This window comes from Hemiscyllium ocellatum, chromosome 3 (genome assembly GCF_020745735.1).
Source record: "Hemiscyllium ocellatum isolate sHemOce1 chromosome 3, sHemOce1.pat.X.cur, whole genome shotgun sequence".
NCBI lineage: Eukaryota > Metazoa > Chordata > Chondrichthyes > Orectolobiformes > Hemiscylliidae > Hemiscyllium > Hemiscyllium ocellatum.
Window position 1 is genome coordinate 8,356,552 of NC_083403.1, and position 17,941 is coordinate 8,374,492.

The 17,941-nt window shown below is 41.1% G+C and overlaps 1 protein-coding gene across 1 annotated transcript in view; it reads left to right on the forward strand.

Moving 5' to 3' along the window:
* The window catches only part of LOC132834281 (dynein axonemal heavy chain 8-like), a 1,170,382-nt gene that overhangs the window by 879,422 nt on the left and 273,019 nt on the right, over window positions 1-17,941 (forward strand). Inside the window, exons 53-55 of the mRNA XM_060853001.1 lie at window positions 7,089-7,231; window positions 12,904-13,038; window positions 14,797-14,919. Of these exons, the coding sequence (XP_060708984.1) occupies window positions 7,089-7,231; window positions 12,904-13,038; window positions 14,797-14,919 (401 nt within the window). The remainder of the gene's footprint in view (window positions 1-7,088; window positions 7,232-12,903; window positions 13,039-14,796; window positions 14,920-17,941) is intronic.

Sequence of the window (17,941 nt, forward strand, 5' to 3'; positions counted from 1 at the left end):
AGCAATGCCAACAAAAAGACCAACTAAACACATTGCCATATTGATCAGCCAGTTGTACCATGAGCCAAAACCCCAATCTCTCGATCCTGCACCTTCATTCATTTGACTGGCGAAGGTGCAGATATTATCTATATGCCTAGTAATATTTTCCATGAGGTCAGTGACCCCCATGATGCATTTACCTTTGACTATGGTGCAAACTCCACCTTCCTTTGTAAGTATGTAAGCGAGGGCATACTGGTTTTGTTGGGTAAATAGACGCAATTCTGAAAGCATGTCCCTAACTTCTGCTCAGGCATCAGTTGTCTCATTACCCAAGAGGGTGTGACCACAAATGGGATAATTACAGTTTTGATAGCTAATAATTCCTGCAGATCCTCCTACTGAAAAAAACACTAAGAAGTGCATATTCCAAACAGTAAGTTTTAATTTTTCTTAAAGCCTTTGGATTCTTCCAATCTGTGCAGAACTCAGGGAGACTGAAAGTTTGACAGGGGAATCCCAATCTTGTTACCAGGTAATTGGCCAAGGAACCTTGTTCGGAAAAGGTGTTCCTACAGGTACGGCATGAGGAGTACTTATTTTATTCATGACAATGTAGTTAGTTGCCTTACCATGGCTAAAAAATAATAACTAGGTTTGGCATAGATAATGGAGGGACCTTCCTAATAAGAAACAGGCCTATCTTTGTGACTTCCTGGAGTATCTGGATAGTCCATAAATATATTGTATTGTCTTGGGGGCTTAGGGTGCAAGTTGTCCAATCGATTGAGGTGGGTCTTTTGGATAGAGATATGGTTATTGTCCCAGAATAGTTCCTTCGATCAAGCTAATGGGAGAATATGGGTGCAATTAAGGGTCTCATAATGAAGGTGGGTACTATTATCCATTCCGCAAAGGGCCTGAATACCAGTGGTAATAGAGACACACTCCCCTTGAGGTATATGCATGAGATGTGAGGCCCTTCAGGGGAGCAGTGGCAACTGGTACATTTGATCATAGCATGGGGGATAGTCTTAGTTGCATTTGCCTAAGTTCACCCCTTCCCTTACCATTGTAGCAATTCAGAAAGGTTATCACAGATTTATTGAAGGAAGTCCCTAAGCAACTAACAGGTGGGGATAGATAATAATCAAAAGAAATATTACGTTCCATAAATGCTTTAGAACCATTCCATACTCCTTCTGGATTCTGGAGGATAAGAGGGGTCAGGGAGTCTTTTGCTAAAGTAAGGACATAACAAGCCACTTCATCTTTGCCAAATATTCTATTGTGACTTTGGAGAAACAAATTGTTAGTAAAAGATAAATTTCTCCTTTTTGTCTTTTGTGGCATGTTCCATTTAAATGGGGGGGCAAGGCTTACCAGGATTGCCCACAGTACAACTATACAATCAAATTGGCACATAACACCTTGACAGGGTAAAGACCATTGGGGCTTGTTCTGTAAATGGATTGTTTAATCTTGTTGAAGTAGGTGACCACTACGGCAGTCATCTTGGGTAACGTTCCATGCATCGAAGGAGTCAGTTTCTTACATCAATGTTATACAGTACCTGGTTGTTCAGGATCACACGGATACACAGTCCCTTCTTGTGCACTAAAGCTGGCAATGGCAAGTTCATATAACAGAGTAAGCTTGATCTTGATCCTGGTAGTCATTTCTGAATCAAGAGTTAGGATATCTAAAACAGAAGGAAAATTACTATTCAAAAAAAGGCAGCTGTATCTTAATAGTCTGGTTCTAATTCCTCTCTCAGTTCCCTTTCATTCCCATCATCTCCATCATCTCCCCCCTTTTGAGGGCTCATGTTATGACCTCACTGTGACACTGCTCCAGGACACCCTTCCCACATTGACTCACTGTGAAACTGCTGCAGCACGCACTTCCCAGACTAGTTCACTATGATGCTGCTCCAGCACTCCCTTACGAGACTGTTTCACTGTGATGTTCTCCAGAACCCCCTTCCCAGACTGTTTCACTGTGATGCTGCTCCAGCACTCCCTTACGAGACTGTTTCACTGTGATGTTCTCCAGAACCCCCTTCCCAGACTGTTTCACTGTGATGCTGCTCCAGAACCCCCTTCCCAGACTCTTTCACTGTGGTGCTCTGCAAGGACACCCATCCCAGACTGTTTCACTTTGATGCTTTACCAGGAAACCCTTCCCAGACTATTTCACTGTGTTGCTGCTCCAGAACTCCCTTCCCAGACTATTTCACTGTGATTCTCCTCCGGGACACCCTTCCCAGACTGTTTCGCTGTGATGCTGTTCCAGACCACCCTTCCCAGACAGTTTCACTTTGATGCTTTACCAGGACACCCTTCCCATTCATTTGCATTGTGTTGCTGCTTCAGGACACCCTTCCCAGGCTGTTTCACTGTGATGCTGCTCCAGAACATCCTTTCCAAACTGTTTCGCTGTGATGCTGTTCCAGACCACCCTTCCCAGACAGTTTCACTTTGATGCTCTACCAGGACACCCTTCCCATTCATTTGCATTGTGTTGCTGCTCCAGGACACCCTTCCCAGACTCTTTCACTGTGGTGCTCTTCAAGGATACGCTTCCCAGACTGTTTCACTTTGATGCTTTACCAGGAAACCCTTCCCAGACTTTTGCACTGTGTTGCTGCTCCAGGACACCCTTCTCAGACTATTTCACTATGATGCTGTGTGAGGACACACTTCCCAGACTGTTTCACTGTGATGCTGCTCCAGGACACCCTTCCCAGACTATTTCACTATGATGCTGTGTGAGGACACACTTCCCAGACTGTTTCACTTTAATGCTTTACCAGGAAATACTCCCCAGACTATTTCACTGCGTTGCTGATCCACGACACCCTTCCCAGACTATTTCACTGTGATTCTGCTCCAGGACACCCTTCCCATTCCTTTTCACTTTTATGTTCTCCAGAACACCTTTCCCAAATTGTTTCACTGTGAGGCTGCTCCAGGACACCCTTCCCAGACTGATTCACTGTGATCTGCCCCAGGACACTTTTCCCAGACTGTTTCACTCTTATGCTGCTCCAGAACACCTTTCCCAGGCTATTTCACTGTGATGCTGTTCCAGGGCACTCTTCCCAAACTGTTTTACTGTGATGCTGCTCCAGAACACCCTTCCCAGACTGTTTCACTGTGAGGCTGTGTCAGGACCCTCTTCCCAGACTGTTTCACTGTGAGGCTGTGTCAGGACCCTCTTCCCAGACTGTTTCATTGTGATGCTGCTCCAAGACACTCTTCCCTGACTGCTCCACTGTGATGCTGCACCAGAACACACTTCCCAGACTTTTTCACTGTTATCTGCACCAGAACACCCTTCCCAGTCTGTTTCACTGTTATGCTGCTCCAGAACACCCTTCCCAGTCTGTTTCACTGTTATGCTGCTCCAGAACACCCGTCCCAGAATGTTTCTCTGTGATGCTGCTCCAGAACACCCTTCCCAGTCTGTTTCACTGTTATCTGCACCAGAACACCCTTCCCAGTCTGTTTCTCTGTGATGCTGCTCCAGAACACCCGTCCCAGAATGTTTCTCTGTGATGCTGCTCCAGGACACCCTTCCAAACTGTTTTACTGTGATGCTGCGCCAGAATCCTCTTCCCAGTCTGTTTCATTGTGATGCTGCTCCAGGACACCCATCCCTGGCTGATTCACATTGATGCTGCTCCAGGACACCCTTCCCAAACTGTTTCTCTATGATGCTGTGACAGGACCCTCTTGCCAAGCTGTTTCTCTATGATGCTGTGACAGGAAAGCCTTCCCAGACTGATCCATTGTGATGCTCTTCGCAAATAGCAATTCTCTGTGAAGACAGAATCCGCATGTGTGATGGGTGTGTTAGTCGGGGCTGGTTTTTATTCCACGTGCTATCTTTTATCCAATTGGACTGTCATCTATGTGTGTGTTACTGGTTTGTGATTACTGAAAGTGTGATTTAAGGTTTGCCCTCATTTACCTGAAAACAGTGTGGTTTGGTGTTTGGCTCTGCTGCTGTTCCCCCGTATGAATTGCTGTTTCTCTGTACGCAGCTCTTAACTGTTTTGTAAATGCATTGTTTCATAAAATTATAACCTGGAAAAGAAAAACAAACAGGGTATTTCACTCTGACAGTTGTCTCTGAAGGAGCTGGATGTGTCAAGGACTCTCCATTTGTGTCAGGGAGACTGACTGAGTTGGCTGGGCCAGTTAGTGTTGTCCTGCTGTTGGTGGTTTCTGCGTTTATTTGGGAGACCCTGATCCCTGAACTGGCTGAATTATACAGCCAGTTTGTTCACTGGTATTCCTTTTATTGAGGACTGATTTCTAAACTGGCTGATTTCCACAATATGTTTCAGGTATAATGCAGTTCTCGTGAGCAAACTGTCATTTCACTGGCCTGTGTGTTACTCTTTTACTTTGAGAAAAGGACAATGTTGATTTTGTGGCAAGGCTTAGTCCTTGTTTTCACTTTTTTGGTGTTTGGACTGAACCCTTGTGAGAAAAATGCATCTTTCTTGATGAGCAGTTCCTTTGGGTAGGCCTGGACCTTGATAGTGGACTGGGCCTCCGTTAAGACTGAATATCTGAGTGTGCAGGGATGTGAGCATTTGCTGTATCCTGGCCATCGAGAGTGGATTCTGCCTTTGCGAGTGGATCAAACCCCTGGGAATTAACTGCACCTTCACAATGTACTGTGGTCCTGTGAGTGAACCTTGTTTTCTGTGGATAAACCAGGTCTCTATGGAGACTGAACACCTGTGTATGGCAGGTGTGCTGCTAGGGTAGGGTCTGTATTCTATGCATTGTTTCTTATCTAACTGGACTGTCTTGTTTGTATTTGTTACTGTGTTGTGATGACTGAAAGCGGGTTTTGAGGTTTATCCTCATTTCCCTGAAAACTGGTTCAATGTTGGTTTTGGGGTTTGGCTTTGTTGCTCTTCTCCCTTGTAAATCTCTGTTTCGTTGTATACTGCTGTTAATGTTAATTGCTTGTGAATTATGTACTGTTTAAGAAAATTAAATAAACAAGGGATTTCACTTTGACAGTTGGCTCTGAGGGAGCTGGATCAGTGTCAAGGACTCTCCATTTGTGTCAGGAGACTGACTCTGAGCTAGCTGCCCACATCCAGTGTGTACTGCTGTTGTTGGTTTCTGTTTTACCTTGGAGACCTTCACACCTGAACTGGCTGAATTATTTTAAAAAAACTAAGATCTGGCTTTGAGCTGGCTGGTCACAGTCCATGCATTGTGCTCATCTAAATAAAGGGTGATTTTGGTGATGGTTATTTCAGAAGGTTACCTGCAAAAAGGCGATGGTTTGGGTACAGTAAAAAATATTGTTACTTCAAAGGGGAAAGCTAAGACAAACAAAGTCAACTCCCTGCATGATAAAGCAGATGAAATTAAGTTTAAGAGGTAAAAACGTGATTATGACAGGTGCCAAGTAGTAAATTGAGATGAGAAACAAGCTGGAATTCAGAAGGTTCAGAAAGGAGGTGAGAAAGCAAAAACGAAAAGCAATAAGGAATTAAGAAAAGACAAACAGCTAGCATAAAAGGAAATTCCAAACTCTTCTGTTGTAAAAAAAGGAGTAGAGATATTAGAGTGCAAACATTGAATTGACTTATGGAGTCAAGAGGTATGGGTATGATATTAAATGACAACTCCGCATCAATCTTTACGTCGAAGGCAGATGCTGCCCAGGCCGTGATGACAGAAAGATGGAACACGTCAATAGAGGTGTTCAAAACTGATCAGGCAAAGGTATTGGATAAGTTGTCAGTTCTGCCTTGGATGAGTACATTGTTTCTATTTAAACAACACCCATTGTGCTGCGTTACAAGGAAGAGGCAAGAGATTAGCTCCAGCAAAATGCTCAATCACAATGGGCACAACAGGCCCAATGGCTTCATTTTGTACCAAAATGATTGTTTCTGCAAATTAATATTGGGGTTCTGAACAGATGAATGAACACTGAAAAATGGGAGTCCAAGGCGTGAGAATGTATACACCAAATAGCTCTGGAAGTCAGTCAGCTTATTATGAACATTCATTGATAGCTTCAGCAGGTCTGGCAGCATTTCTAGGGAAACAGATTGAATGTTCTCAGTTCAATATGTAATTTTAATGTAAACTGAAAACAAAGTTGATGACATTTTTCAGTTTCAAGTGAGATTAGGCATTTCTATTCAGTACTAGAATGTATCACTATACTGGAAAAAGAAGTGAGGTATTCATTTTGAGTAGAAGTGTAACTGAAGATGCTCAACTTTATCAATGAAAATAAAGGCATAGCTGAGAACTCGGTTCCAATTCTAAAGTGCTGTACTTTCTGAAATGAAGCTAAGGTCAAGTCCTTTCTGGTAACTAGCACTATCAGATCCACATCCCACAGAGAGCCAAGGCTTCCACCTTGGAACCTGAACAACAACAAGGTCACTGTCACAGAGGACAAACTCAATGCTCTGATCAAAACAGTTGCAGTAACTGTTTAGCCTTTTGGTCCCATCTATTTGCAAAGGTTTTGACTAATATTGATATCTGCAGTTTGATCTGCAATATTGGTGCTATGGTCATACCCCAGCGGCTGCAGCCGTTTCCACTGCTGCCCATCTTACTGCTGAAAAGAAAAAGGATGAGGAGAAACCAGAGGAGTCATAAGATGCTGATGGTGACATAGACTTTAATTAACTGAAATGTGCAACATAGTTGCAATTAAAAGAAAAAAATTAAAAAGAACATGCAGGTACCCATCATGGCATCTTTTATTTGGAAGGAAATTTGAAGGGGAAGTTCTTCAGTGTAAGAAGTAGTACAGCCATGCAGGCAGAAGAGGCTGGAATGTTCATACCTCTATTTAAGGAAGAAGCAGAAACCCTTTGGGGAATGGTGTTATTGAAGGATTGTGATTCCTTTATAAAAAGAAAATGGCCATGACCCAGAAAATGGAAACTATCAAGGTGATGGAGCGAGCAAAATAATTTTTTTTACTGGGGCAAGAGTAAGATAAATGTTTTCATAATAATCAGATGATTCAAAGTTAGGACTGAATAGCACCCAACCTTTCTTATGCAAACATTAAACTTCTGTGCTTGCTTTTTTGTACAGGCGAATGGGAGAACTGGAAAATCTGGGTACAGGAGTATTCCTATCCACCTGACAGTGAGCCAGACTATACATCAATCCTTGTGCCAAATGTTGACAATGTCAGGACCAACTTTCTACTGCATATCATAGCTAAACAAAACAAGGTAAGTGCTTAATAAAAGAGCTTAATTGCTTTGTCATTATAATGGTTTCACATGTTCCAGATGTCTGATCATGCTTGAAAGTGGGTGCTCAGGGGTTAGGAGGTGCTGGTCTAGTTGATATTCCTGCCCTGACAATAAAGACTGGTGTCATCTCTCCACAGAGTAGGAAACCACACAAATAGCACTCAGAAGGTAGTGCAGAAACCACAGAGCACGGCATTTAGTATTCAGGATATATTCTACAGTGCAGGGAAGAGTTCAATTTCCTTAATAGATTGTCAGGGTAGGAATATTTCTGACATACTCTATTTATATCTTTGCCTCTTGCAGACAATTCAATACTAAATAAATAACAATGTTTAATTCCTTGCCTCCCATTCCTTAAGTTTGAAAGTAGAACTGGAGACATGTTTTCATTAGGAACCCTGATGCTAAAATCGGGCTTGCCAAAACTATTCGGTAGGATAATGGCTACCCTGGTCAGTTAATTTCTCACTGCATATTGCGTAAACTCATGAAGATCCTAAGGTGGTCATTGTTGGGCCTGAAAACTGCCCACTCTACTTTGGATTACCCTGAAAAAGGCTGATATCTCAAAGACGTAGACAACAGGTGAAGCTAATTGGTTCATGCTGTTGCTGGCCAATAGCGATGGAGTTGCTGGCATCAATTATCTCAGTTGGCTGGATAGCAAGTTTGTGATGCAAAGTGACACCAACTGTGTGGTTTCAATTCCCATGTTAGCTGAAGTCACTGTGAAAGTCCTGCCTTCTCACTTCACCTCTTGCTTGAGGTAGGGATGGCCCTCAAGTTAAACATACCACCAGTCATCTTTCTCCAATGACAGAGCATCCCTATAGTCCTCTGAGACATTGGTGACCTTAACGTGATGTTAGCCATGAACAAGATGCCAAAACATTATTTAAATGTAAAAAGCCATGGTCCAGAGGAAGATCCCATCCATAATCACAAAATAGCATTCAAGTTCAACAAATAATAGGGAAGACAGGTGGAGTGGTGACTTTTATTTCAAAGGAAATGGAATATAAAAATATGAAGATTTTGCTCAAACTATACAAGACAATATTCAGACCACAGCTGGAATACTGCAAACAGTTTTGGGTCCCAGTATCTCAGGAAAGATAGACTCCAGGTTTTGGATTTTCAGTTGGCTTTTGGTAAGATCCCTCGTAAGAGATTCATGGTCAAACTTAAAGGTACAAGCAAGCCGTGACTGGTGGAATATAGTCAAGGATCGGTGCTTGGGCTCCAGATGATACCACATATGGAGGGAATGTCTTATGAGGAGAGGTTGCATAGATTAGGTTTCTATTTGTTGGAATGTAGAAGGGTGAGAGGTGACTTTGTTGAGACATGTAAGACTCTTTGGCAATGTGTTTGGCTTTCTGGGCAACTAGGGATTGACAATAAATGGTGACCAGTGATACCCATGTCTTGAGTGAAGAAACAAAATGATCGTATAAATCACCTTGTGACCAGAGGGCGCAATCTCTGATTAAGGTTTCTCCTATTTAAGACAGATATGAGGAGCAATTCCTTCTCTCAAAGTGTAGTGAACCTGTGAACTGCTTTATCACAGAGGGTTGTTGAGGTTGGGTTGTTAAGTGTATTTAAGGCTGAGAATTTTTAATCAGTAAGGGAATCAAAGCTAATGGGAAAAAGGCAAGAAAGTGGAGTTGATGATTATCAGATCTGCAGAACAGACTTGATGGGCTGAATGGTTTACTTCTATTCCTGTTTTACGGTCTTCTATTCAAGCCAAAAACATTCTGCCTATCACACAAATGAATAATATGGTGTATAAACTTCAGTGTCAGTTGGGCTTACTTTGTGGCACATTTACATGTACTGGAAACTACATATATTATTACAGAGGGTTCAGTTCTTTGCGGACTGGAAGAACAAAATAGATAACAGCCATCACTGGTTAATTTCCAAAGGTAATTCCCTGACTTATCAGAGTTAAGATTTCTAATTTAAAATTTAACAATGCTGTTAACTGTCGATCTACATTGATGAGTGTATTCACGCAATGCTTCTACCAATTGCCAAACAATCAGCACTGTCCTCTCATGAAATACATGTCAGTTTCCCCTTGAACTTCTATTCTTGCAAGATGTTCTGATAATTGAAAGAGAAAAAGGTGTAAGGCCCAAGTTTCAGAATCCACTAAAGCATATTAAACCAACTTAAAAATCAATCACTTTCTGGCCACTATTTCCCAAAGGATCCTTCACAGCAGGGTTATTTAAGAGCCCTTCTCATTATACAACCCCAAACTTAAAATAATCGGAACCCTCATTGGATCTTCAGTATTCTGTTCCAGAATCTGATTTGTACACATCACAAGAATTCATTGTCCATAGTTTTAACGCTGACTCGATTAACCCAGTCTATATTCAATTTAAAGTCATTTATTATTACTGTATTACCCATGTTATATGCAGCTCTAATTTCCTGATTTATAGCATGCACAACATTAGTACTTAAGCTTGTGTTCTGTAAACAGCTCCAATGTTTGCTTTCCCTTATTGTTTCTGCCCAAACTGATTCTACATCCAGATTCTTCAATCAGAGATCCACTCTTACTAATGTTATGATGTGATCACTTATTATGATGCTGCCTGCTGCCTTTTCCTTTTGTCTGTCGCCTCCTAAAAATATAAAATATCCTTAGATAACCATTTTGCAACCTTGCCCATATAAGCATGTTTCCATGATGCCAGTTAAATTGTATCTATCTACATTTGTGCATTCAGATAGAATGCCAATAATTTTGCCTTTTTCGCATTATTGGTTGGCATGGAAGATATGAGGAACCAAGTTGATATGGTGGGATTACCAGAAGAACATGGAAGAGAGTGGGATGGAGGAGAAATGTTTTTTCTCATCTCTCACTAAATGGTATCTAGCTGATATCCTGAGACTGTATCCTCAGTTCTGGAGTTCCCAACCAGGGAATATATCTTCCCTGCAACTCATCTGTCCAGCACTGTTAGAATTTTATACTTTTTAATCAGGTCCCTTCTTATCATTCTAAACTCCCGTGAATAGAAGTCCAGCTAAAACAATCACTCCTCAGAGTATCATCCTGCCATCCCTGGAAAGAAGAAGGCTAAGAGGGGATTTGATAGAGACATACAAGATGATCAGAGGATTAGATAGGGTAGACAGTGAAAGTCTTTTTTCCGAGAATGATGACGTCAGCTTGTACGAGGGGGCATTTAAGACAGATGTCAGAGGCAGGTTCTTTACGAAGAGAGTGGTAAGGACGTGGAATGCCCTACCTGCTAATGTAGTCAACTCAGCCACATTGGGGAGATTGAAACAATCCTTAGCTAAGCACATGGATGATGATGGAACAGTGTAAGGGGGACTAGCTGAGAATAGTTCACAGGTTGGTGCAACATTGAGGGCCAAAGGGCCTATTCTGCACTGTATTGTTATTGTTCTATGTATCAGTCTAGTGAACCTCCACTGCATTCGCTGTATTGGTAAGTATATTCTTTCTGAGGTTGAGAGACCAAAACTGCCTGTCATTCTTGAGATATGATCTCACCAAGGTCCTGGATAGCTGTAGTAAAACATCCACACTTCAGAACCTAAATCCTATTTGCCTTCCTAATTGCTTGCAAATCTATTTGTAAATCTGCACTACACAATATATTATAATTTTCAAATCGACTCTTGTTTGTTTTTTATGCCAAAGTGTTTAACTTCACATTTGGCCATGCATGGTTGCCAACTCAATATCCTTGTCTCTATTACCTCGAAGCCTCCTTGCATCCTCTTCACATCTCACATTTTGCCTTATTTTGTATTGTCATTAAACCTGGAAATGTTGCACTTGGTTCCCTCAGCCACATCATTTATATCTAGAATGAAGAGCTGGGGCCCAAGCACTGATCTATTACAGTACCCCTTTAACTTTGTACACCCCAGTCCAACACAAACACCTCCAAATCATGACCATCAGTTACTGCTTGCTTACTCGTTAAGTTTCCCTTCTAACCTTTTATTGAAGGACATCATTAAAAGCCATCCAAAAATCCAAATGTACATCCATTGGTTTTCCCTTATATATTCAAAATCTTTAAAAAATTGCAGTAGATTTTTTAAGCATGATTTTTTTTTCATTTTTTTGACTTTGTCTAGTTCTGTTCATGCATTCCAAATGCTGTGTTATCACATCTTTTATTATAGACTCCAGCAATTCCCCATTATCTGGGGCTAACTCATCTGTAATCATTTCTTTTTGCTCTCCCTCATATTTTAAATAGTGGGAGGGGTGAGATTTCAGGAGCTTCATTATGAGCAACACAACTGGAACACGATCCCTGAGCACTGAGGAGTTTTAACCAAGCTACTTCTGGAAGCAGTGTGTCTAACTCAATACTTTGAGTACTGTATACAGTTTTAGCAACATAATTTGGAGAGTTATTTTTTCAAGAGAGACAATTCAAAAAAGGAGCAAATTGCTGCAGATGCTGGAATCTGTACTGGGAAAAAAAGATGCTGGTAATCATAGTGGGTCAGGCAGCATCCATGGAGGGAGGGCAAGCTAACATTTCGAGTCCAAATGAGTCATCTAGACTTGAAACGTTTGCTTGCTGTCTCTCCATGGCTGCTGCCTGACCTGCTGTGAATTCCAGTGCTTTTTCGTTTCAGTACAGTTCAAAGAAAATTCACTATGAACATGGGGGGGTTATCTTTTGATGAAAGTTAAGCAGGTTGGATACATACTCATTTGAATTTAGAAAAAATAAGGGATGTCCCTTACTGAAATAAGTATACTTTGTGGGACTTGGAATGTAGATTCTCAAAGATGTTTCTTCTCATGGTAGAACCTAGAACCTGGGCAAATATTTTAAAATAAAGTGTCATCCATTTACAATACTTACAGTGTGGAAACAGACCCTTTGGCCCAACAAGTCCACACTGAACCGCAACCCACCCAAACCCATTCCCCTACATTTACCCCCGCCCCTTACACGAAGGGCAATTTAGCATGGTCAATTCACTTAAGCTGCACATTTTTGGACCGTGGGAGGAAACCAGAGCAAACCCACGCAGACACGGGGAGAATGTGCAAATGTCACACGGTCACCTGAGGCAGGAAATGAACCCGGGTCTCTGGCCCTGTGAGGCAGCAGTGCTAAACACTGTGCCACTGTGCCGCCCATGGCAGATGAAGAAAGTCTTTTTCTTTAAGATTGGAATTATCTTCCTAATATAGCTTTGGTCATTCAATACATTTAAGGCTAGGCTAAGGGAATCAAGAATTATGAGGTCACATTGCATCAGACATAATATTATTAATTGACGAAGCAAGGTGGTAGGAATGAATGGTGCACTGTCACTCCTATCTTTGTGGGTTAGGATCCTTTAGTTTGTTTACATTACAGTTTAGTTCTCATGCAACTTTGTTAATTCAGCTGGTCAGAGAAACACTCAGCTTTATTCATTTACCTTAGCTTTGTGGAAAACCATTTTTATTTCCATTTTTGAAGTACTGAAAAATCAATTCTCAAATATGAAATAGTCTGATAACCAGTTTAAGAAGGTAATGTCAATTGAACAATGCTTCTTATTGTTTAGTGGGTATAAAACACTACATATATTAAAAAATAGATTTTCTGATATCATGACAGGCAGTACTTCTGACTGGAGAGCAGGGAACAGCAAAAACAGTCATGATTAAAGGCTATCTGAAGAAATATGATCCAGAAGAGCACTTGTCCAAAAGTTTGAATTTTTCTTCTGCCACAGAACCCTATATGTTTCAGGTAACTTCGAGGTTTATGCACATGAGCTACAAATTAACTTAATGGGTCAAATATCTGACAGGAGTTATCATCTTGTTTTAATTTAAGGCTAATTGAACCCATAGACCAAAGTTATGCTGGTGGTTTTAGCAATGCAGCAGATTATAAATTCCAACATCCGTAGCTTCAGCTAAATTAAAGCAAAGTAAAAGTAAACATTGGAAATCTGAAATGAAACGAAGTGTTAGAGCAACTCAGCAGATCTGGCAGCATCTGTGAAGAGAGAAACACAATTATTGTTTCTTTCCTGGTGTGACTTTTTCAGAAATGCTCATTTCTTGATGGAGTATGTGTGTTGCTAGCTAGGCCAGCATTTATTCCCAATCCCTGAATGCCCAGAGTCAACAATGTTGCTCTGCTCCAGAGTCATATGTAGGCCAGACCAAAAAGTGCTGGAAAATTCCCTTCCTTACAGGATATTAGTGAATCAGATGGGTTTTTTTTACAACAATCAACAATGAGCTCATGGCTGCCATTAGGCTACATTTTTATTCCAATTTTTTTTATTGAATTCACATTTCACCCACTGCCATGATAGGATTTGAATACATGCTACCTGAACAATATTCTGAGTTTTTGGATTATTAATCCAATGAAACTCTTCATGACAAAGAAGGTTGTTTAAAATATTCTTTAACCATTTCATTTTTTTTCCTTTAACTGCAATTTTATCATTATTTCTATGAATAGTGACTTGATCTTGTTATTAGCTATGAAATTCCTTCCAATAAAATAGCTGCCCATCACATGTGCGGACAGGTCTTGTAAGGACACTTGGCTGTGACCATGCATTCTTGTGTGTTTGCTCGTTACACCACCTGACAGTGGTGATCACAGTAATCATCTTGACTATTTTGACCAAGAGATTTGTCATCTGATCTAATATCTTATATAACTCAGATCATACTTTGTTCATAATGTTACTGTGAGAGACCTTGGGCTGTTTTGTTACAGTCAAGGTGCTTTATGTAGTTGTTATTAAGTTCTTACAAGCTTATCCTCAACTTGATTAGACAGATTGAAAAGCAACTAATAAGTTTGTGCTGGTGGCTTTCTAATTTCTTTTTCAAATTGTTGGCATTTGGACAAGATGATTAAACCTGTATTTGTTTTCATTCCTCGTTTGCACAAGGAGAGCCCCTGAACCCTGCTTCCAAGGTGGGAATCCTTGGATAGGATAAATCGTCAGGGTGTTTTCTCTGGGGTAGGCAAGTCCAGAACTAGAGGGCATAGGTTTAAGGTGAGACGGGAAAGATTTAAAAGAGACCTAAGGGGCAACTCTTTCACGCAGAGAGTGGTGCATGTATGGAATGATCTACCAGAGGAAGTGATGGAGGCTGGTGCAATTACTTCATTTAAAAGGCATCTAGATGGATATATGAATAGGATGGGTTTAGAGGGATATGGGCTAAATGCTGGCAAATGGGAATAGATTATTTTAGGATATTTGGTCAGCATGGACAAATTGGACCAAAAGATCTGTTTCTATGCTGTACACCTTTATGACTCTAATGCCTCTAACATAGTGCCAGACTGCAGAGTACAGCAAAACCCAAAGGAATGGCAGAACATTTTGAGTTGGTTGTACTTTGAGGTAGCACTTTATAATTCATTATCATTTGACATTTTTGCAGAACTGTAAAGCAGCCACAATTTCAAAGCAAAGCTCTCAGGTTACTGTGATATAATTGAGTAGAGCAATTTCTGTTATCTTTGCAGCGAACAGTTGAAAGTTACGTGGAAAAACGTGTGGGGAGCACATATGGACCTCCAAGTGGACGAAAAATGACAATATTTGTTGATGATATCAACATGCCTGTTATTAATGAGTGGGGAGATCAGGTAAAATATTTGATATTTCTCCTTAAATTTATCCATTGGTGGTTTTACAGCTGGTTTGGGACTTCAACCTGTCTCAAAAGTGTTTTTCTGACCTTAAGTAAACTTTCAATCTTGGTGATATTTGCATATATTGGGGTTTCTCTGGCTGTGTTGCATTTGCTGTTGTGACGTCATTTATATTTTCCAAGACATTAATGTTTTTGATTATAGCAAAATATAACCACCTGTCAGACTAGTAATTCAAATTTGTGGCTGGGAAAGACTGTAGCCCTTTGCTATTGTCTCCTTTTAATCTCTTACATAAATGTTGGTAGCATTTCCTATTGTACTGGCCACAGCAATATTAAAATGATATTTTGTTTGCTTAGGCTGAGCATTTATCATGCTCTCTATAAACTTCACAGTCAATATGAGAATGCTTTGGGATTTGCAACAGCATGGATTTTCTTATGTCCAGGATGTCATTGATTATGCACACATGTTGCCACACGAGTAATAAAATACAAGTCAGCAATGTTCATACATATAAAATTTAGTACTGTTTTACTATACATCTAGTGGTGTCAGTTTAGGTTAGTTGGCTGGACAGTTGGTTTGCAATACAGAGTGATAGCAACAATGTGTGTTCAACTTCTGAGGGTACCATAAAGGATTCTCCTTTTCAACCTCCATCCTAACCTGAGCTGTGGTGAACCTCAGGTTAAACCACCACCAGTCAGCTGTCTGTGTAATGAGAGAGCAAGACTATCGGCAACTTTACTTTTTATACATAGAATTTCTAGAGTGTGGAAGTTTGTACATTTTAATGTATAAGACAGCAAGATGACTTTGTAACTTACTCCACTTTACTCTATTCAGACAGTTGTCTATTTGCAAGCAGCAAATCAATTAGTCAGTCAGTCAACTCTGGATGGAATACAATAGCAATCTAAGTAACCACTTTTTAAAATATTTTGTTTGCTCATGGGATGTGAACATCATTGGCTGGGCCAGCATTTATTGCCCATTTGTAGTTGCACTTAAGAACATCATGAAGATGAGGTCCATATGCTATATGTAGACACACATACTGTTAAGGAGGGAATTCCCAGAATTTGACCCAATTACACTGAGGATATATTTCCAAGTCAGAATGATGAGTGGCTTGGAGGTGAACTTGGAGGAGATGTCAGTGTGCCCACAGTTCTTCTAGATGGAAGTGGTCACATGATTGGAAGGCGCTGTCTGATGAACTTTGGTGAATTCCTGCAATGGATTTTGCAGAAGGTACACACTGCTGCTACTGAGCACTAGTGGTGGAGGGAATGGGTATTTGGGGTTGTGACACTAATTTTCTGATTCAGTATGTGATGTACCCACTAGAGAAGGTACAAAACTTGATCTACTCTTGGGAAATAAGGTAGGGCAGGTGACTGAGGTGTCAGTGGGGGGCACTTTGGGGCCAGTGACCATAATTCTATTCATTTTAAAATAGTGATGGAAAAGGATAGACCTGATCTAAAAGTTGAAGTTCTAAATTGGAGAAAGGCCAATTTTGACGGTATTAGGCAAGAACTTTCGAAAGTTGATTGGAGGCAGATGTTCGCAGGAAAATGGACGGCTGGAAAATGGGAAGTCTTCAGAAATGAGGTAACAAGAATCCAGAGAAATTATATTCCAGTCAGGGTGAAAGGGAAGGCTGGTAGGTAAAGGGAATGCTGGATGACTAAAGAGATTGGGGGTTTGGTTAAGAAAAAGAAGGAAGCATATGTCAGATATAGACAGGATAGATCGAGTGAATCCTTAGAAGACTATAAAGAAAGTAGGAGTATGCTTAAAAGGGAAACCAGGAGGGCAAAACGGGGACATGAGATTCAAAGTTTGTGAGAAGATTTGTAACTCGGATGCTCGTTGTTGTGGTTCTATTTGCCAAACTGGGAAATTGTGTTGCAGACATTTCGTCCCCTGTCTAGGTGACATCCTCAGTGCTTGGGAGCCTCCTGTGAATCGCTTCTGTGATGTTTCCTCCGGCATTTATAGTGGTTTGTCTCTGCCGCTTCCGGTTGTCAGTTCCAGCTGTCCGTTGCAGTGGCCAGTAAATTGGGTCCAGGTCATTGTGTTTGTTGATAGAATCTGTGGATGAGTGCCATGCCTCTAAGAATTCCCTGGCTGTTCTCTATTTAGCTTGTCCTACAATAGTAGTGTTGTACCAGTTGAACTCAAGTTGCTTGTCATCCGCGTGTGTGGCTACTAAGGATATCTGGTTGTGTCGTTTCATGGCTTATTGGTGTTCATGGATACGGATCGTTAGCTGTCTTCCTGTTTGTCCTATGTAGTGTTTTGTGCAGTCCTTGCATGGAATTTTGTATATTACGTTGGTTTTGCTCATGCTGGGTATCGAGTCCTTCGTTCTGGTGAGTTGTTGCTTGAGAGTGGATGTTGGTTTGTGTGCTGTTATGAGTCCAAGTGGTCGTAGTAATCTGGCTGTCAGTTCGGAAATGTTCCTGATGTATGGTAACGTGGCTAGTACTTTGGGTTGCGGCATGTCCTCATTCCGTTGTCTTTCCCTTAGGCATCTGTTGATGAAATTGCGGGGGTATCCGCTTTTGGCGAATACATTGTAGAGGTGTTCTTCTTCCTCTTTTTGCAGATCTGGTGTACTGCAGTGTGTCATACTATCAGCAGACAAAGGCAGAATGACAGATATCCTGGACAAAGCAGAGTACATCCAGAAAGTGCAACAACTACTTGAAGATACCAACACCTACCAAAAGACGGTGTTTGACCCCACCCCACAGCTCACCAATAGGACAAACAACACACTGAGGAACCTGCAAAAAAATGGACAGATAACCAGGTTTGACTTACAGAGAATGAAACCTGAAAGCAACACCACCCCCAGATTCTATGGACTATCTAAAGTGCACAAACCTGACATCCCACTCAGACCCATTGTATCGCTGTCAGGGACACTATCACACAAACTGGCTAAAGAACTACAACAGAAACTGAAACACCTGATCACCAGATCCAGACACTCTAT